Source organism: Nerophis ophidion, linkage group LG06 (genome assembly GCF_033978795.1).
Source record: "Nerophis ophidion isolate RoL-2023_Sa linkage group LG06, RoL_Noph_v1.0, whole genome shotgun sequence".
In the NCBI taxonomy this organism is placed as follows: Eukaryota; Metazoa; Chordata; class Actinopteri; order Syngnathiformes; family Syngnathidae; genus Nerophis; species Nerophis ophidion.
The window spans coordinates 75,226,634-75,247,429 of NC_084616.1; the positions used below are offsets into that span (position 1 = coordinate 75,226,634).

Consider the following 20,796-nt stretch of genomic DNA (forward strand, 5'->3'; position numbering starts at 1 on the left):
TGTACTGTATATCCTGTAGCAGGGGTTGGGAATCTGGCTCTCAGATCAATTTTAGCTGACGTTGCTTAACAGGATAAGTAATCATAGCGTTAACAATAACGTTGAAAATGCCGGCAATGCTTGGTCCGCATTGCTGGCAGTAAGTCGGACACATTTCCAGTGAGGGTTGGACTCCGCCAAGGCTGTCCTTTGTCACCCATTCTGTTCATAACTTTTATGGACAGAATTTCTAGGCGCAGTCAAGGCGTTGAGGGGTTCCGGTTTGGTGGCCGCAGGATTAGGTCTCTGCTTTTTGCAGATGATGTGGTCCTGATGGCTTCATCTGACCGGGATCTTCAGCTCTTACTGGATCGGTTCGCAGCCGAGTGTGAAGCGACCGGAATGAGAATCAGCACCTCCAAGTCCGAGTCCATGGTTTTCTCCCGGAAAAGGGTGGAATGCCATCTCCGGGTTGGGGAGGAGACCCTGCCCCAAGTGGAGGAGTTCAAGTACCTAGGAGTCTAGTTCACGAGTGAGGGAAGAGTGGATCGTGAGATCGACAGGCGGATCGGTGCGGCGTCTTCGGTAATGCGGACGTTGTATCGATCCGTTGTGGTGAAGAAGGAGCTGAGCCGGAAGGCAAAGCTCTCAATTTACCGGTCGATCTACGTTCCCATCCTCACCTATGGTCATGAGCTTTGGGTTATGACCGAAAGGAAAAGATCACGGGTACAAGCTGCCAAAATGAGTTTGGGTCTCTCCCTTAGAGATAGGGTGAGAAGCTCTGCCATCCGGGAGGAACTCAAAGTAAAGCCGCTGCTCCTCCACATGGAGAGGAGCCAGATGAGGTGGTTCGGGCATCTGGTCAGGATGCCACCCGAACGCCTCCCTAGGGAGGTGTTTAGGGCACGTCCAACCGGTAGGAGGCCACGGGGAAGACCCAGGACACGTTGGGAAGACTATGTCTCCCGGCTGGCCTGGGAACGCCTCGGGATCCCCCGGGAAGAGTTAGACAAAGTGGCTGGGGAGAGGGAAGTCTGGGCTTCCCTGCTTAGGCTGTTGCCCCCGCGACCCGACCTCGGATAAGCGGAAGAATATGGATGGATGGATGGATAACGTTGAAAATATAAAACATTCTAACTTATTTTTCTACCGCACCTGTTCAAGAAGTCGCAGTAATGGTCAAAAGTATTTTATTTATTATTGGTTAGCTTCCGAATAACAATGTTATTAAAAAGAATAAGCGATGCACACATTTTTTTGTGGTAATCAGGGAAAGTCCAAATAAAAGAGGAGGCGTAGAACTCTCTTGTCAGAGCGTGGGGACGACACTGTGAAGTGAAGTGAATTATATTTATATAGTGCTTTTCTCTAGTGACTCAAAGCACTTTACATAGTGAAACAACATATAAACAAGTGTGGGTGGCACTGGGAGCAGTTGGGTAAAATGTCTTGCCCAAGGACACAACGGCAGTGACTAGGATGGCGGAAGCGGGGATTGAACCCGGAACCCTCAAGTTGCTGGCACGGCCGATCCACCAACCGAGCTATACCGCCCCAAGTACAAGGGTACAGGTCTACGGGTTTCTCCTCATTGAGCTAAATTGAATCCTGTCTCCATTTAATTCCTTGCTTCTTGTCTGTTTAATAGATGTCATCGGTTTTTAATCCTGACAGTTGTATTCACTGTTTAAAATATTATAATACATTTTAAAATATTTGGCTTTCATGGCTCTCTCAGCCAAAAAGGTTCCCGACCCCTGTCCTATAGGATAATAACTTCTTGAAGTATGCATGTTTTGCGTTTTTGAGCACTTAAGTGCAGCCTCCCTCACATGCACCTTCAATGGTAATAAATAAATTTAAAAAAAAGGGTCAACGTAGATATGCTGCAGGACTGCTGCTAAAATGCCATAAAAAGTGATACATGTCTCCTGCTTTTTCAAAACATAGCAAAACACCACAGGTAAGGAGCTTGACAAAATGAATGTGCAGTAAATAACGCTGTCTCTTTGGTGAAGCCTCATATAGTACAGTCAAAATCTCCATTTAAGGCGGTCCGTGCCCCTTTTCAATTGCACACACAGTAGTACATGGCACGCAACACACCCACTAATAGTACACGCTATTTTGTGCGAAACAGCACAAGGTATTTAGATCTTAGTAAATCAGACCATAACTCTGTTACACTTTAGCCTATTTCCAACTAAATTGCAACACTTTTTAATTAATTTTTTCAGGAAAATGTGCTGCCCCTGGGAGAGCGCCCCCTCCTTGTCAGAGTGGGCGTTCACTACAAGTTCACCAAACTGCTGGTGGACCGAGTGGAAGCCGTGGACAGCACTTACGACGTCCTGTTTATCGGCACGGGTACACTGAACCTCCTGCCTCCTCCACATGTTTATGCTTAGGGTGCTTTTTTTAAAGTTTGCACTTTCAACCGTCGCAGACTCCGGCTTGGTGCTGAAGGCCATTCATCTGCCCCGAGAGCACGGAGAAAGTCAGGAGGTGACGCTGGAGCAGCTGGAGGTCTTTCAGGTAACCTGCATCAGGTCAATAAGTGCACTGCAAAAAGTCCATGTTGAAAAACAAGAAAGAAAATTACAAAAATGAGGGGTATTTTATTTGAACTAAGCACAATTATCTACCAATAAATACATTCTAACAAATTAATAATATATAATGTTTTTTAAATAAACTGTCAAAAAAATACCGATTCAACAAGAAAAAAAATACAAAAATGAGGGGTATTTTATTTGAACTAAGCACAATTATCTGCCAATAAATACATTCTAACAAAATTAATAATATATTACAATTATAATTATGTTTTTTTAAATAAACTGTCAAAAAAAAAACAGATTCAACAAGAAAAAAAAACTACAAAAATTAGGGGTATTTTATTTGAACTAAGCATAATTATCTGCCAATAAATACATTCTAACAAAATTAATAATATATAACAATTATGTTTTTTAAATAAACTGTCCAAAAAAAATACAGATTCAATAAGAAAAAAAAATTACAAAAATGAGGATTATTTTATTTGAATTAAGCATAATTATCTGCCAGTAAATACATTCTAACAAAATAATATATAACAATTATGTTTTTTAAACTGTCAAAAAGAAATACAGATTTACAAGAAAAAAAATACAAAAATGATGGGTATTTTATTTGAACTAAGCATAATTATCTGCCAAAAAATACATTCTAATAAAATTAATAATATATAACAATTATAATAATGTTTTTTAAATAAACTGTCCAAAAAAATAAATAGATTCAATAAGAAAAAAAATTACAAAAATGAGGGGTATTTTATTTGAACCAAGCACAATTATCTGCCAATAAATAAATTCTAACAAAATTAATAATATCTAACAATTATAATAATGTTTTTTAAATAAGCTGTCAAAAAAAAATACAGATTCAACAAGAAAAAAAAAATACAAAAATGAGGGGTATTTTATTTGAACTAAGCATAATTATCTGCCAATAAATAAATTCTAACAAATTAATAATATATAACAATTAAGTTTTTTAAATAAACCGTCAAAAAAAATACACATTCAATAAGAAAAAAAAAATTACAAAAATGAGGATTATTTTATTTGAATTAAGCATAATTATCTGCCAGTAAATAAATTCTAACAAAATGTATAATATATAACAGTTATAATAATGTTTTTTAAATAAGTTGTCCCAAAAAAAATACAGATTAAATAAGAAAAAAAATTACAAAAATGAGGGGTATTTTATTTGAACTAAGCACAATTATCTGCCAATAAATACATTCTAACAAAATTAATAATATCTAACAATTATAATGTTTTTTAAATAAACTGTCAAAAAAAAAAACAATTTTAACAAGAAAACAAAAACAAAATGAGGTGTATTTTATTTGAACTAAGCATAATTATCTGCCAATAAATACATTCTAACAAAATTGATAATATATAACAATTATGTTTTTTAAATAAACTGTCAAAAAAAAATACAGATTCAATAAGAAAAAAAACTACAAAAATGAGGATTATTTTATTTGAATTAAGCATAATTATCTGCCAGTAAATACATTCTAACAAAATAATATATAACAATTATGTTTTTTAAACTGTCAAAAAGAAATACAGATTTACAAGAAAAAAAATACAAAAATGAGGGGTATTTTATTTGAACTAAGCATAATTATCTGCCAAAAAATACATTCTAATAAAATTAATAATATATAACAATTATAATAAGGTTTTTTAAATAAACTGTCAAAAAAAAAAAATAGATTCAATAAGAAAAAAAATTACAAAAATGAGGGGTATTTTATTTGAACCAAGCACAATTATCTGCCAATAAATAAATTCTAACAAAATTAATAATATCTAACAATTATAATAATGTTTTTTAAATAAGCTGTCAAAAAAAATACAGATTCAACAAGAAAAAAAAAATACAAAAATGAGGGGTATTTTATTTGAACTAAGCATAATTATCTGCCAATAAATAAATTCTAACAAATTAATAATATATAACAATTAAGTTTTTTAAATAAACTGTCAAAAAAAATACACATTCAATAAGAAAAATTTTTTACAAAAATGAGGATTATTTTATTTGAATTAAGCATAATTATCTGCCAGTAAATAAATTCTAACAAAATGTATAATATATAACAGTTATAATAATGTTTTTTAAATAAGTTGTCCCAAAAAAAATACAGATTAAATAAGAAAAAAAATTACAAAAATTAGGAGTATTTTATTTGAACTAAGCACAATTATCTGCCAATAAATACATTCTAACAAAATTAATAATATCTAACAATTATAATGTTTTTTAAATAAACTGTCAAAAAAAAAAACAATTTTAACAAGAAAACAAAAACAAAATGAGGTGTATTTTATTTGAACTAAGCATAATTATCTGCCAGTAAATACATTCTAACAAAGTTAATAATATATAACAATTATAATGTTTTTTAAATAAACTGTCAAAACAAAAAAACAGATTCAACAAGAAAAAAAACTGAAAAAATTAGGGGTATTTTATTTGAACTAAGCATAATTATCTGCCAGTAAATAAATTCTAACAAAATTAATAATTTATAACAATTATGTTTTTTAAATGACCTGTCCAAAAAAATACAGATTCAATAAGAAAAAAAATTGCAAAAATTAGGAGTATTTTATTTGAACTAAGCATAATTATCTGCCGGTAAATATAATTCTAATGTTTTTAAATAAATTGTCAAAAAAAAATACAGATTTAACAAGAAAAAAAATACAAAAATGAGGGGTATTTTGTTTGAACTAAGCATTATTATCTGCCAATAAATACATTCTAACAAAATTAATAATATATAACAATTATGTTTTTAAAATAAACTGTCCCAAAAAAAAATTGAGATTTAACAAGGCTAACAAATACAAAAATGAGGGGTATTTTATTTGAACTAAGCGTAATTATCTGCCAATAAATACATTCTAACTAAATTAATAATATACATCAACTATAATAATTATTTTTAAATAAACAGCCCAAAAAAAATATATACAGCTTCAACAAGAAAAAAAAAATACAAAAATGAGGGGTATTTTATTTGAACTAAGCATAATTATCTGCCAATAACTAAATTCTAACAAAATTAATATTTTTGTTAGAATTTAAAAAACTTTTCAAGTTTTCAATCTTGACATAATGACATGCGCTCGGCATCATGATTCTTTTTTTCATGCTTGAAGTAAGAAATTATTACTTTAAAAATCACTTTTATACTTGTGAGTGTAGATGACACAGCTTTGCAACACTTGATATTCTAGTTTCAAGCATGTCTTACTCAATATAAGACATCAAATCTCAGCAACACGCTGTAATATCTTACTGAGATCATTTTGGACCAAAACCCTTAAAACAAGTAAAACACTCTAACAGAGAAGAATTATCTTATCAGACAGAAAATAAGCAAATATCACCCTTATTTGAGATATTAAATCTTACTAAGATTTCAGTTTTTGCAGTGTGGGTGTGTTTAGGCAGAATGACTCAAAATTGTCTCTGGCAACGCAATTCATCCAAGTCAGGGGTCTCAGATAGGCGTTATTTTGCGGCTCCCACCTTAACATGAAAGTTTAATGTTAGTACGGCCCGCAAGTTTTATATGAATGGCGTTTGAGAGCGTGGAGTTATTTGGGTCCAACGTTCTGGGTTGCCTACCCCTGCGTTAGTGGAAAAGCGGCAAATGAGTGAAGGCGACAGAGACGTTGCCATGGAGACGAGGGATTTATTACGTGCACCTGTCCGTCAGTAATAACAGTCCCCGATAACCTGGACCAATTGAAATTGTTATTTGTTTTACTTAGATTTCAGTTTTTGCAGAGTACAATTTGGGAAAAAAGAAACATTGAGAGACAAGTAGTGAAGTGAATTATATTTATATAGCGCTTTTCTCAAGTGACTCAAAGCGCTTTACACAGTGAAACCCAATATGTAAGTTACATTTAAACCAGTGTGGGTGGCACTGGGAGCAGGTGGGTAAAGTGTCTTGCCCAAGGACACAACGGCAGTGACTAGGATGGTGGGGGCGGGAATCGAACCTGCAACCCTCAAGTTGCTGGCACGGCCGCTCTACCAACCGAGCTATGCCGCCCCAAATGGTTCGGTTGGTAGAGTGGCCGTGCCAGCAACTTGAGGGTTGCAAGTTCGATTCCCGCTTCCGCCATCCTAGTCACTGCCGTTGTGTCCTTGGGCAAGACACTTTACCCACGTGCTCCCAGTGCCACCCACACTGGTTTAAATGTAACTTAGATATTGGGTTTCACTATGTAAAGCGCTTTGAGTCACTAGAGAAAAGCGCTATATAAATATAATTCACACAATTCACAAATGGGAGTGTTTTTATCCCTCTTTCATTCCTTTTCTTCCCTTCTTCCTCCTCCACAGCACAAATCACCTGTGACAGCCATGACGCTCTCAAAGAAAAAGGTAACGGATTGACAGAAACTTTCCAAACTCCCACGCAAAGGCGCCAACATGCACAATAACACAGGCCTCTCCTCACCTCCGAGGACAGTCGCCATGGTTACCCGACACTGCAGTCATAAAGAAATGCCACGCGCGTTATTAAACTGGTCCGTGTTTGCCGCCAAGTGGAATGATGGCTACCTCCTTCTCTCCCCCACTGCAGCAGTGGCTGTTTGTGGGCTCCAGGGAGGGGGTGTCCCAGCTGGCCCTCTACCAGTGCGAGCTCTACGGCCAAGCCTGCGCCGAGTGCTGCCTGGCCAGGGACCCCTACTGCACTTGGGACGGACACGCCTGCAGCCCCTACATGCCCACCGTGCGCAGGTATACGCCAAACGTCCAATCTGTCTGTGTTTACAGAAGAAGCAAACAGCATTCTCCTCCAAGTCTGATGAGCAAAGGGGAAACACATGCTTGAAAGCCAGACTCGGTCGTTTGAAGCATGGTTTAGATTAGATCCTCTCTGGTTTTCCATCACCACATACCCTCCTCCCATGTCTTCCCCCGTATCTTTACTATCCTCGCACTTTGCCAAGTCCCAATCTAATAATGTAAGAAGGCTGTAAAAAAAAAAATATGCTTAGCAAATTGATGCTCCCAAGGAGACCTCCTCTGTCTCCCCCTTGGACTGGTCTTAGGGCCACCATTACGTCACGCTTGGACTGGTCTTAGGGCCACCATTACGTCACACTGGAGGCTCCGATCGACTCAGGCCTTGAGGAGAAGAACTGGGTGGAGGAATAAACTCTAATCCCCAACTTATGGAATGTCTTTGCTTGTTTTGTTGTTCCTCTCGCAGGAGGAATGCTCGTCATCTCGGCGAGGACGAGGATCCGTTAACTCAGTGTGTCCGACAAGGAGGTGAGAGTCCACGCTGCAAAAAGTCAGTGTTCATAAACAAGAAAAAAATATACAAAAATTAGGGGTGTTTTATTTGAACTAAGCAAAATTATCTGCCAATAGAACAAGGAAATTTGGCTTGTCAAGACTTTCCAAAACAAGTCAAATTAGCTAACCTCAATAAAGCCCCAAAAAACTTAAAATAAGTATCCATCCATCCATCCATCCATTTTCTACCGCTTATTCCCTTTCGGGGTGGCGGGGGGCGCTGGCGCCTATCTCAGCTACAATCGGGCGGAAGGCGGGGTACACCCTGGACAAGTCGCCACCTCATCGCAGGGCCAACACAGATAGACAGACAACATTCACACTCACATTCACACACTAGGGACCGTTTAGTGTTGCCAATCAACCTATCCCCAGGTGCATGTCTTTGGAAGTGGGAGGAAGCCGGAGTACCCGGAGGGAACCCACGCAGTCACGGGGAGAACATGCAAACTCCACACAGAAAGTTCCCTAGCCTGGATTTGAACCCAGGACTGCAGGAACTTCGTATTGTGAGGCAGACGCACTAACCCCTCTGCCAAGTATATTCTCACTAATAACAAGTGACTATATATTATTATATATAGTCTCTAATAGTGACTATATATAATAAACACTTAAAACCACTGTCACTAAATACAGTTTGTCGCTACATCTGTAAGTGCAAGTTAAAGCTCTACTATGCAAAGCGAAAGCCATTTATCAACAACACCCAGAAACGCCGCCGGCTTCTCCGGGCCTGAGATCATTTAAGATGGACGGATGAAAAGTGTTCTGTGGTCTGACAAGTCCACATTTCAAATTCCATCCATCCATCCATTTTCTACCGCGTATTCCCTTTCGGGGTGGCGGGGGGCGCTGGCGCCTATCTCAGCTACAATCGGGCGGAAGGCAGGGTACACCCTGGACAAGTCGCCACCTCATCACAGGGCCAACACAGATAGACAGACAACATTCACACTCTAGGGCCAATTTAGTGTTGCCAATCAACCTATCCCCAGGTGCATGTCTTTGGAAGTGGGAGGAAGCCGGAGTACCCGGAGGGAACCCACGCATTCACGGGGAGAACATGCAAACTCCACACAGAAAGATCCCGAGCCTGGATTTGAACCCAGGACTGCAGGAACTTCGTATTGTGAGGCAGACGCACTAACCCCTCTGCCACCGTGAAACCATTTCAAATTGTATTTGGAAATAGTCGACATTGTGGCATCCGAACCAAAGGGGAAGCGAACCATCCACACTGTTATTGACGCAAAGTTCAAAAGCCAGCATGTGTGATGGTATGGGGGTGCATTAGTGCCCAAGGCATGGGTAACTTACACATCTGTGAAGGTACCATTAATGCTGAAAGGTACATACAGGTTTTGGAACAACATATGCTGCCATCTAAGCGCAGTCTTTTTCATGGACGCCCCTGCTTATTTCAGCAAGACAATACCAAGCCACATTGAGCATGTGTTACAACAGCGTAGCTTCGTAAAATAAGAGTGCAGGTACTTTCCTGGCCCGCCTGCAGTCCAGATTTGTCTCCCATGGAAAATGTGTGGTGCATTATGAAACGTAAAATACGACAGCGGAGACCCCGGACTGTTGAACGACTGAAGCTCTACATAAAACAAGAATGGGAAAGAATTTCATCCATGATCCCGCACCCCTGGTGCAGGTAGGACCTTCTCCTTTCTCTGCAACAGGCCACATTTTAAGTTTGAAAATGTCAGAGTTGGCCGAAGGAGCCATGACTATGGAAGAAGAGCAGGAAATGGATGACAAAGTTGTCAGTACAGAGAAAGCAGAAGAAGCCAAGATAAAGGTCATGCATCCCAATCTTGGAGCTAGACCGGGAGGTTCAGATTTTCTGAGAAAACGACTTCAGAAAGGGCTAAAGTATTTTGATTCTGGCGATTACAACATGGCCAAGGCCAAAATGAAGAATAAACACTTGCCATCAGCCCCAACAGAGAAGGCTCAGATCACAGGTGGTCACATCCCGACACCTCAGGACCTGCCTCAGAGAAAGACCTCTATTGCGACAAGCAAGCTGGCTGAGAGATGAGTCTTTTTGTAGCTTTATTATAGCTTGGTATAGCTCGTTTGGTAGAGCGGCCGTGCCGGCAACTTGATGGTTCCAGGTTCGTTTCCCGCTTTGGCCATCCTAGTCACTGCCGTTGTGTCCTTGGGCGGGACGCTTTGCCCACCTGCTCCCAGTGCCATCCACACTGGTTTAAATGGAACTTCGATATTGGGTTTCACTGTGGAAAGCGCTTTGAGTCACTAGAGAAAAGCGCTATATAAATATAATTCACAATTCCACTTTCAAAGCTTCAACAATTAGTTTCCTCAGTTCCCAAACCTTTGAGTGTTGTTAAAAGAAAAGGTGATGTAACACAGTGGTGAACATGCCCTTTCCCAACTACTTTGGGGAAAAAATTAAGTTTATGAGTTTGAACATCAAATATCTTGTCTTTGTAGTGCATTCAATTGAATATGGGTTGAAAAGGATTTGCAAATCATTGTATTCTGTTCATATTTACATCTAACACAATTTCCCAATTCATATAGAAACGGGGTTTGTATTCTTAAAATGTTGGCTATTTAATAGATTGTATGATTAACCTTGTGATACTTCTGCATTGGTGCGAAAATCCTGTATAGAGGAATAGGCCAAAATACAACATATTTTACTGAAAGGACAAAAAACTCAGCCTTTGCCCCCTCAGGGTTACATTTACAAATGTCAAAGGTTGCTGAAAAAAACTAATCTTAATGTTGGTTTTAAAAAAAATAAAGTGTATTTTAAACGGCGTTAAATTGCTTTTAAAATGTCTCTTTCTACCATGTTATGTCAAATGCAATTTTCCCGTGTTGCCATGTTTTAGAACTTCATTAACCTGACTTCACCTTGTGTCTCCTTTCTTACCTAGCCGGGCTGCAGGTGGAGGCGGAGCATAGGGTGATGACGGTTGCCGAGGGCAACAGCACCTACCTGGAGTGTCTTCCCCGATCCAGGCACGCCGCTGTCACATGGTACAAGCAGGCGGGAGAGAACAGTCCTGAGCTAAACCAGGTACACGCGCTCACTGAAAGAAGCACAGCGGGACTTCCAGAGTCCCAATGTCAACATTTTCTTGCAAAATATGCCCCAAAAGTCGCGCTGCACTTGCTTTAAAGTGGAACATTATCACCAAGCGTCAATATATACCTTGATGTTGCAGAAAAAAGACCATATGTTTTTTTAACCAATTTCCGAACTCTAAAAGGGTGAATTTGATGACGTTACAACAGGAAGCAATCCGCCATTTTCTCAAACACATTACATCCATCCATCCATCCATTTTCCACCGCTTATTCCCTTTTTTGGGGTCGCGGGGGGCGCTGGCGCCTATCTCAGCTACAATCGGGCGGAAGGCGGGGTACACCCTGGACAAGTCGCCACCTCATCGCAGGGCCAACACAGACAGACAGACAACATTCACACACTAGGGCCAATTTAGTGTTGCCAATCAACCTATCCCCAGGTGCATGTCTTTGGAGGTGGGAGGAAGCCGGAGTACCCGGAGGGAACCCACGCATTCACGGGGAGAACATGCAAACTCCACACAGAAGGATCCCGAGCCTGGATTTGAACCCAGGACTGCAGGACCTTCGTATTGTGTTACATACACAAGTCAAATCAGCTCTGTTATTTTCCGTTTTTTCGACTGTTTTCCGTACCTTGGAGACATCATGCCTCGTCGGTTTGTTGTCGGAGGGTGTAACAACACGATCAGGGACGGATTAAAGTTGTCTTACGTGGTGTGTGCTAATCAGACATATCAATGGTCACGGCATGCTAATCGATGCTAACATGCTATTTAGGCTAGCTGTATATGCATATTGCATCATTATGCCTCATTTGTAGCTATATTTGCATCCAGCCTTTCCCTCCACCCACATTTAATGCCAAACAAACACATACCAATCAAAAGATTCAAGTACACCAGTGGTCAAAAGATGCGAAAGTCCCTCGTTTGTTCTGCACATTCTACCGACGACAGCTATGCTACGACAGAGATGGCAAGAATTTGTGGATATCCTGCGACACTCGAAGCAGATGCATTTCCAACGATAAAGTCAACGAAATCACAAAGGTGAGTTTTGTTGATGTTATTGACTAATGTGCTAAACAGACATATTTGGTCACAGCATGACTGCCAGCTAATCGATGCTAACATGCTATTTAGCCTACCTGTCATTATGCCTCATTTGTAGCTATATTTGCATCCAGCCTTTCCCTCCACCCACATTTAATGCCAAACAAACACATACCAATCGAAAGATTCAAGTACACCAGTGGTCAAAAGATGCGAAAGTCCCTCGTTTGTTCTGCACATTCTACCGACGACAGCTAGGCTACGACAGAGATGGCAAGAAATTGTGGATATCCTGCGACACTCAAAGCAGATGCATTTCCAACGATAAAGTCAACGAAATCACAAAGGTGAGGTTTGTTGATGTAATTGACATATGTGCTAATAAGACATATTTGGTCACGGCATGACTGCCAGCTAATCGATGCTAACATGCTATTTAGGCTAGCTGTCATTATGCCTCATTTGTAGCTATATTTGCATCCAGCCTTTCCCTCCACCCACATTTAATGCCAAACAAACACTTACCAATCAACGGATTTAAGTTGCTCCAGTGGTCAAAAGATGCAATCGTTGGTTAGAAGGCGATCGCCGAATTCGTCCTTGTTGCCTTTGTCTGTCGTGATATGGCTCAATAGCTTCAGTTTCTTCTTCAATTTCGTTTTCGCTATCTGCCTCCATACTCCAACAATCCGTTTCAGTACATGCGTAATCTGTTGAATCGCTTAAGCCGCTGAAATCCGAGTCGGAATCCGAGCTAATGTCACTATATCTTTCTGTTCTATCTGCCATGTTTGTTTGTATTGGCGTCACTATGTGACGTCACAGGAAAATGGACGGGTGGAAATACAGATAGCGAAAATCCGGCACTTTAAAGCCTTTTTTCGGGGTATTCCATGATGGGTAAAATTAAAAAAAAAACTTAGAAAAATAAAATAAGCCACTGGGAACTGATTTTTATTGGTTTTAATCCTTCGGAAATTGTCATAATGCTCCCCTTTAAACCGCGTCCGCATGTGTGCTGTCAGCAGATCTCATGAGACATCCAACAAGAAGACAGCTTTTATGTAAAGAAGTACAACAGTAAATGTGCGCTTAATGATGGTCACAGTTTGACTCTAGAACATATTCTTTACATGAATAATGTTATAGAATTGTATTGTTTGTGCCATATTTTCCTGACTATATAAGCCACTAAAATTTTATAAGAAACAAAACATGTTTCCATATATTAGCCGCACCGGACTATAATCCGCAGATATATATCTTGTGAAATGAGTTATTGACACAGAGGGAATCTGTAAATGTTTGTTGACATGGCAGTAAAACGGCTGACCAAACAAAACAGAAGTCATCATCATGGACCCACCAGCTGCGGAAGCTTACTCTCCACTTAGCTAAACAGACTCTATAACTCCACCGTGACATTTGGGTGAACTAAAACAATAGAAACAATGCCATTTGTAAGTTAATAATACTAAGACACTCATAGATGTGTAAGTATATTAGCTAACTAGCTTCATCACATTAAGATAGCACGTGCACTCATTCGCACATCACACATGGGACGGTTTAGTAAGTATGAATTCTTTTAGTTGTATTGTAAAACGGTAAGGTTTATTCAGGTGTACTGGAGAGGAGGATTGTCGAACCTCAGATTCAGGAGGAACATTGTGGTTTTCGTCCTGGTCATGGCTTATACACACACACAAGTGAATGCAAGGCATACTTGGTCAACAGCCATACAGGTCACACTGAGGGTGGCCGTATAAACAACTTTAACACTGTTACAAATATGCGCCACACTGTGAACCCACACCCAACAAGAATGACACATTTTGGGAGAACACCCGCACCGTAACACAACATAAACAAAACAGAACAAACACCCACAACCCCTTGCGGGACGCTACAATATACACCCCCCGCTATCACAAAACCCCATCCACCTCAACCCCGCCGCCGAAAAGAGGCATTCCATTTTTATTTAAATTTTATTTGATATGCCATTGATATTTTTTAATTATTATTATTATTATTCGAAACTCGATTTTGCATTTCATTATAAATGTATATACTGTAAGCCTTGCTTGTTCAAGATTCAATGCAAAACTTGTTTGGGTCCCTATTAAAAGGTTAATTTGTTTTGGACGGCGTGGCGCAGTGGGATAGTGGCCGCGCGCAACCCGAGGGTCCCTGGTTCAAATCCCACCTAGTACCAACCTCGTCACGTCCGTTGTGTCCTGAGCAAGACACTTCACCCTTGCTCCTGATGGGTGCTGGTTGACGCCTTGCATGGCAGCTCCCTCCATCAGTGTGTGAATGTGTGTGTGAATGGGTAAATGTGGAAGTAGTGTCAAAGCGCTTTGAGTACCTTGAAGGTAGAAAAGCGCTATACAAGTACAACCCATTTATCATTTATTTATTTATAACCTCGGCACGCTGCTTTGTTCAGTTTTACATTTTGGCCCACTCTGTATTTGAGTTTGACACCACTGCTCTAACCACTTTTTGGTATTATTCTCAACTTTCCTTGCTTTTTTTTTTTTTAGGCCACTGAGTGTGATAGCTTCGATACAATTATTCTGACAGTTGTATAAGCCGCAGGGTTCAAAGCGTAGGAAAAAAAATGAGTGACTTGTCGTTCAAAATTTACAGTACTTTCACAGTAACTGAGGGCAACGCCGCACCTCCTTTGTTGAGTCACGCCCACTCCTCTCTATCCAGGTGCTGTCAGGCGAGCAGGTGGTGGTGATCGAGCGCGGCGTCCTCATCCGTCGAGCCGAGCTGTCCCACGGCGGCGTCTACCACTGCCAGGTGGAGGAGCACGGCTACCACTGGACCGCCGTCACCGTCCACCTGGCCGTGTGGAGCCCCTCGCCCGGCCGGCTCATCGCCTCCTGGTCGGGCTCCTCCCAGCTGTGGCACGGCGACGCCATGGCGCTGGTGCACCCCAGGAACCTGGGCCAGCACTGCCGCGCGCTCGGGTACCGCCCGCCCCGCAACCGCCGCCGCCACAGCGACATGGCGGCGCAGGCCGACATGGAGAAGGAGAGGCACAAGGGCAGGGTGGCGGGCAGGAAGAGCAGGAGTAAGGCTCAACAGAGGGCGCCGAGGAGCGCTTGAATAGGCCACACACATGCATGTCCGCACACACACACACACACACACACACACACACACACACACACACTGTAAATAGACATCGGCATGCACTTAATGTCTTTTTCTTACAGTCGAGTGACAAGAACATTTGTGTGGCAAAGCTCGACGAAGGACAAAGCGTTCGCCGCCCCGGAGGATCGATTGTTGTGATTTTTGCATGCCAACTCAAAAAGTGTCCACGCGCGCACCAGAGACGATCGGCCTGGAAAGCACACGTGTCCGCATGCTCCCGTGCAAATCCTCGTAACGCGGCGCCGTCATAGCCAAATGTGCCGCTCACGTCCTTTCCTGCGAAGATTTCAAAGGTTCCCTTTTCCTGTAAAAGTGACGATTTGTATCACCTTCTAATGTTTTGGTGTTTATGACATTACTTGCCAACCCTCCCGCTGCGACCGGGATGAGAACCAGCACCTCCAAGTCCGAGTCCACGCGTTCTCGCCCCGGAAAAGGGTGGAGTGCCATCTCCGGGTTGGGAGAGAGACTCTGCCCCAAGTGGAGGAGTTCAAGTACCTCGGAGTCTTGTTCAAGAGTGAGGGAAGAGTGGATCGTGAGGTAGACATGCGGATCGGTGCGGAGTCTTCAGTATTCCGGACGCTGTATCGATCCGTTGTGGTGAAGAAGGAGCTGAGCCGGAAGGCAAAGCTCTCTATTTACCGGTCGATCTACAAACCCTGTTTCCATATGAGTTGGGAAATTGTGTTAGATGTAAATATAAACAGAATACAATGATTTGCAAATAATTTTCAACCCATATTCAGTTGAATATGTTACAAAGACAATATATTCATTAACGTTAGAATTTGATGCCAGCAACATGTGACAATGAAGTTGGGAAAGGTGGCAATAAATACTGATAAAGTTGAGGAATGATCACCAAACACTTATTTGGAACATCCCACAGGTGTGCAGGCTAATTGGGAACAGGTGGGTGCCATGATTGGGTATAAAAAACAGCTTCCCAAAAAAATGCTCAGTCTTTCACAAGAAAGGATGGGGCGAGGTACACCCCTTTGTTCACAACTGTGTGAGCAAATAGTCAAACAGTTTAAGAACGTTTCTCAAAGTGCAATTGTAAGAAATTTAGGGATTTCAACATCTACGGTGCATAATATCATCAAAATGTTCAGAGAATCTGGAGAAATCATTCCACGTAGGCGGCATGGCTGGAAACCAACATTGAATGACCGTGACCTTCCATCCCTCAGACGGCACTGTATCAAAAACCGACATCAATCTCTAAAGGATATCACCACATGGGCTCAGGAACACTTCAGAAAACCACTGTCACTAAATACAGTTGGTCGCTACATCTGTAAGTGCAAGTTAAAGTTCCACTATGCAAAGCGAAAGCCATTTATCAACAACATCCAGAAATGCCGCCGGCTTCTCTGGGCCCGAGATCATCTAAGATGGACTGATGCAAAGTGGAAAAAGTGTTCTGTGGTCTGACGTGTCCACATTTCAAATTGTTTTTGGAAATTTTCGACATCGTGTCATCCGAACCAAAGGGGAAACGAACCATCCAGACTGTTATCGACGCAAAGTTCAAAAGCCAGCATCTGTGATGGTATGGGGGTGCATTAGTGCCCAAGGCATGGGTAACTTACACATCTGTGAAGGAACCATTAATGCTGAAAGGTACATACAGGTTTTGGAACAACATGTGCTACCATCTAAGCGCCTTCTTTTTCATGGACGCCCCTGCTTATTTCAGCAAGACAATGCCAAGCCACATTCAGCACGTGTAACAACAGCGTGGCTTGGTAAAAAAATGAATGGGGGAACTTTCCTGGCCCGCCTGCACTCCAGACCTGTCTCCCATCAAAAACGTGTGGCGCATAATGAAGCGTAAAATACGACAGCAGAGACCCCGGACTGTTGAATGACTGAAGCTCTACATAAAACAAGAATGGGAAATAATTCCACTTTCAAAGCTTCAACAATTAGTTTCCTCAGTTCCCAAACGTTTATTGAGTGTTGTTAAAAGAAAAGGTGATGTAACACAGTGGTGAACATGCCCTTTCCCAACTACTTTGGCACGTTTTGCAGCCATGAAATTCAAAGTTAATTATTATTATTTGCAAAAAAAAATTAAGTTAATGAGTTTGAGCATCAAATATGTTGTCTTTGTAGTGCATTCAACTGAATATGGGTTGAAAAAGATTTGCAAATCATTGTATTCCGTTTATTTTTACATCCAACACAATTTCCCAACTCATATGGAAACGGGGTTTGTACATCAACTATATGATTTGCCTGAGAAGCTGAACAGTACACACACACAAAAAAATATATATATATATATAAAAAACAATAAAAGTGCAGGCCTAAAAGCTAATTAGCCTTCACCTCAAGGACAGCGAGCGAGCTGAGCTACCGTTTATGTTTCTAGAACGGCAACGGACTCAAAGCGATGTTACTAGTAGCTGACTGGGAGGTGTTTATTATAATTTGGGGAGAGTGCTTGATGCTTACCTATGTGCTCATCACGACGCTGGAGCACGGACTCCATCTGCTCTGAATACACACTGCTGATTGGCTGTTACCCCTCTGAATGCGGTAACAGCCCCCCCCCCATCCCCCAATCTCCCGAATTCGGAGGTCTCAAGGTTGGCAAGTATGGTTTATGAGCACCAAAAATCTCTCACTTTTTTATTTTGTATTTGCTCCACTTTTTACAGACGAGGCCCTCAAACAGGCTTCACCACACATCTTAAACTAAATCCCGCAGCTCCGCCAACTGTCAAGTCAGCGACTGTAAGTTTGATGGTTTTCTTTTTCAGGCTTGTATGCTAATGTTGACACGTTGCTATTTAAATGTGATGTAATTGTACGCCGTATTAAGACATCATTACAACAAGTGTAGTCGTTGCAAACACACGCACACACACACAGCTCGTTAGCATTAAAGCCACAGACACACAAAAAAGGGCGTGTTTAAAGGAAAAGCACTTTTAAACGGGTTTATTTGGACCAGCACATTTTTTTTCTGTGGGACTTAATAGTTGAAAGAAGAAAAAAAAGACGGTGAAATGTTTGACAGAATTGTGGACGTTTGATTTGAGCCAGAAAGCCAAATCAACAATGACCTGCAAAGAGGAACAAGGGTCGTGTTTCTTTAAAAGGGACCGAAGTGCGAGAACCCGAGCAGGAAGCACTTCTGTCTCCCTGTTTTCTTTCTTTGTTTACTGGGGGAGTGAGTACGTTATAAGCCATGTGCACTTTTCTTTTCAAGAGGGACTTCCTTTTCCAGAATGTGGACTTTGTACAGAAGGTGCATGTTTCTCCAACTCCTTCACACACAACGGAAAAAAACAAAAACGTTCCAACGTTGGTGAAAAGTAAATCGCCAGTCATCCATCCAGTGTACATTTTGTAAAAAAATAAATAAAGCGGTCTTGTGATGGAAGCCAGAGAGGAATGACATCATTTACAGTGGCACTTTTTGATCATTTTAAGGAAAATGTTCAACTCACAAAAAGCCTTTTTTCCCCCCCCAAGGTAAATATTCTCAGGGATGTCTAGGAAGGACTTCCAGCTCCTAATGATGTCGCCAACTGGAGATGTATTGTGCACACAAGAGCTGTGTTCTTGTAGAAAAGCAGAAAAAACATGTTTTCTGTAACGTTTGCTCACTTTCTTGGGGAAAAAAAAAAAAAGTATTATGTGTGGTCACAAGCTAAATGGTTTTATTTTATGTTTGGGAACATCCATCCATCCATTTTCTACCGCTTATTCCCTTTTGGGGTCGCGGGGGACGCTGGCGCCTATCTCAGCTACAATCGGGCGGAAGGCGGGGTACACCCTGGACAAGTCGCCACCTCATCACAGGGCCAACACAGATAGACAGACAACATTCACACACTAGGGCCAATTTAGTGTTGCCAATCAACCTATCCCCAGGTGCATGTCTTTGGAAGTGGGAGGAAGCCGGAGTACCCGGAGGGAACCCACGCAGTCACGGGGAGAACATGCAAACTCCACACAGAAAGATCCCGAGCCTGGATTTGAACCCAGGACTGCAGGACCTTCGTATTGTGAGGCAGACGCACTAACCCCTCTTCCACCGTGAAGCCCCCTTTTCAAAACAGACAATTAAAAACGATCTCTTCCATTTTTATACAGACTTCCTCCTAATAAAATCCACACCTACAAAAGTTTAGATTTCTCCCTCAAAAAAAGTTTTTTTTTTTTTTAAAACATCCATAAAATATACAATAAATTAATAAATGGATCAATAGGTTTTAGATGCGTCATAACAGATTATATTTTGCACATAATAGAATAAATCAATAAAACAATTTAGTTTTAAAATTACTTGCTCAATTTATATTTTAGTTTTGTTCCTTTTTACCATAGAATATTAAAAAAAATGAAGAAATGGATCAATAGGTTTTGATGCGTCATAAAAAATGATATATTGCACATAATAGAATAAATAAAAAAAAAATGTACTTTAAAATTACTTGCTCAATTTATGTTTTAGTTTTGTTCCTTTTTACCGTGATTCGCTATTTGTGGGTTTCAAATGAATGAAAAATATCATACCCAAATGTGCTTTGCAAAAATGTAGAATTAAAAACCTCAGTAAAAAATATAATTTTAGGACAGTTACAATTAAGGAATCAATTGAAAATGATTATATAACGTGTAAGAATAATTCCACATTCATGTTTGGGAATAGACTGGACCATTAGTGTTCCTTTCCAAAACAGACTGAATAAAAATTGAACACATTTTTAACTGACTTCCTCCTAATAAAACCCACACCCACAATTTTTTAGATTTTTCCCTCCAAAAAAAGTTTCTGTTTTTTTTAATACATCCATTAAATATATATATAAAAAATGGATCAATAGGTTTTAGATGCATCATAACAGATTATATTTTACACATAGTAGAATAAATCAATAAAACAATTTACTTTTAAAATTACTTGCTCAATATTTTAGTTTTGTTCCTTTTTACCATAGATTATTAAAATAATAAAGAAATGGATCAATAGGTTTTAGACGCCTCATATTGGATTATATTTTGCACATAACAGAATAAATCAATAAAACAATATACCTTTAAATTACTTGCTCAATTTATATTTTAGTTGTGTTCCTTTTTATTGTGATTTGCTATTTGTGAGTTTCAAATAAATGAAAAAAATCATACCCAAATGTGCTTTGCAAAAAATGTGGAGTTAAAAACCTCAGTAGAAATATAATTTGAGGAAAGTTACAATTACAATTGAAAATAATTATATAATGTGTAAGAATAATTCCACATACATTAGCATTCCTTTCCAAAACAGTTAAAAATGATGTGTTCAATTTTTATTCAGACTTCCTCCAAACAAAACCCACACCCATAAATTTTTGGATTTTTCCCTCAAAAAAAGTTTTTTTTTTTTTTTTTGTAAAACATCCATAAAATATGAAAAAAATTAAGAAATGGATCAATAGGTGTTAGATGCGTCATAACAGATTAGATTTTGCACATAATAGAATAAATTAATAGAATATTTTACTTTTAAATCATTTGCTCAGTTTATGTTAGTTTTGTTCCTTTTTACCATAGATGATTAAAATAATAAAGAAATGGATCAATAGGTTTTAGACACTTCATAACAGAT

At 40.0% G+C, this 20,796-nt stretch overlaps 2 protein-coding genes across 6 annotated transcripts in view; both read left to right on the plus strand.

The window, feature by feature from the left end:
- Positions 1–18,582, plus strand: part of sema3h (sema domain, immunoglobulin domain (Ig), short basic domain, secreted, (semaphorin) 3H) — a 206,082-nt gene extending 187,500 nt beyond the window's left edge. For all 4 annotated transcript variants that reach the window (XM_061904843.1, XM_061904845.1, XM_061904842.1 and 1 more), the window contains 7 exons: positions 2,220–2,349; positions 2,429–2,517; positions 6,916–6,957; positions 7,160–7,317; positions 7,793–7,854; positions 10,803–10,945; positions 14,736–18,582. In XM_061904843.1, coding sequence (XP_061760827.1) covers positions 2,220–2,349; positions 2,429–2,517; positions 6,916–6,957; positions 7,160–7,317; positions 7,793–7,854; positions 10,803–10,945; positions 14,736–15,134 — 1,023 coding nt within the window. In that variant the 3' untranslated portion in view covers positions 15,135–18,582. The remainder of the gene's footprint in view (positions 1–2,219; positions 2,350–2,428; positions 2,518–6,915; positions 6,958–7,159; positions 7,318–7,792; positions 7,855–10,802; positions 10,946–14,735) is intronic.
- Positions 9,520–10,097, plus strand: LOC133555237 (cAMP-regulated phosphoprotein 19-like). Of its 2 annotated transcripts, XM_061904847.1 has the most exons (2): positions 9,520–9,544; positions 9,638–9,956. In XM_061904847.1, the coding sequence occupies exon 2, from the start codon at positions 9,641–9,643 to the stop codon at positions 9,932–9,934; it is 294 nt and encodes a 97-aa protein (XP_061760831.1). In that variant the 5' UTR covers positions 9,520–9,544; positions 9,638–9,640; the 3' UTR covers positions 9,935–9,956. The 2 variants fall into 2 exon arrangements, with proteins under 2 accessions (XP_061760831.1, XP_061760830.1); XM_061904846.1 differs by lacking the exon at positions 9,520–9,544 and having other exon boundaries at positions 9,554–10,097.
- Positions 18,583–20,796: the final 2,214 nt, after the last annotated feature.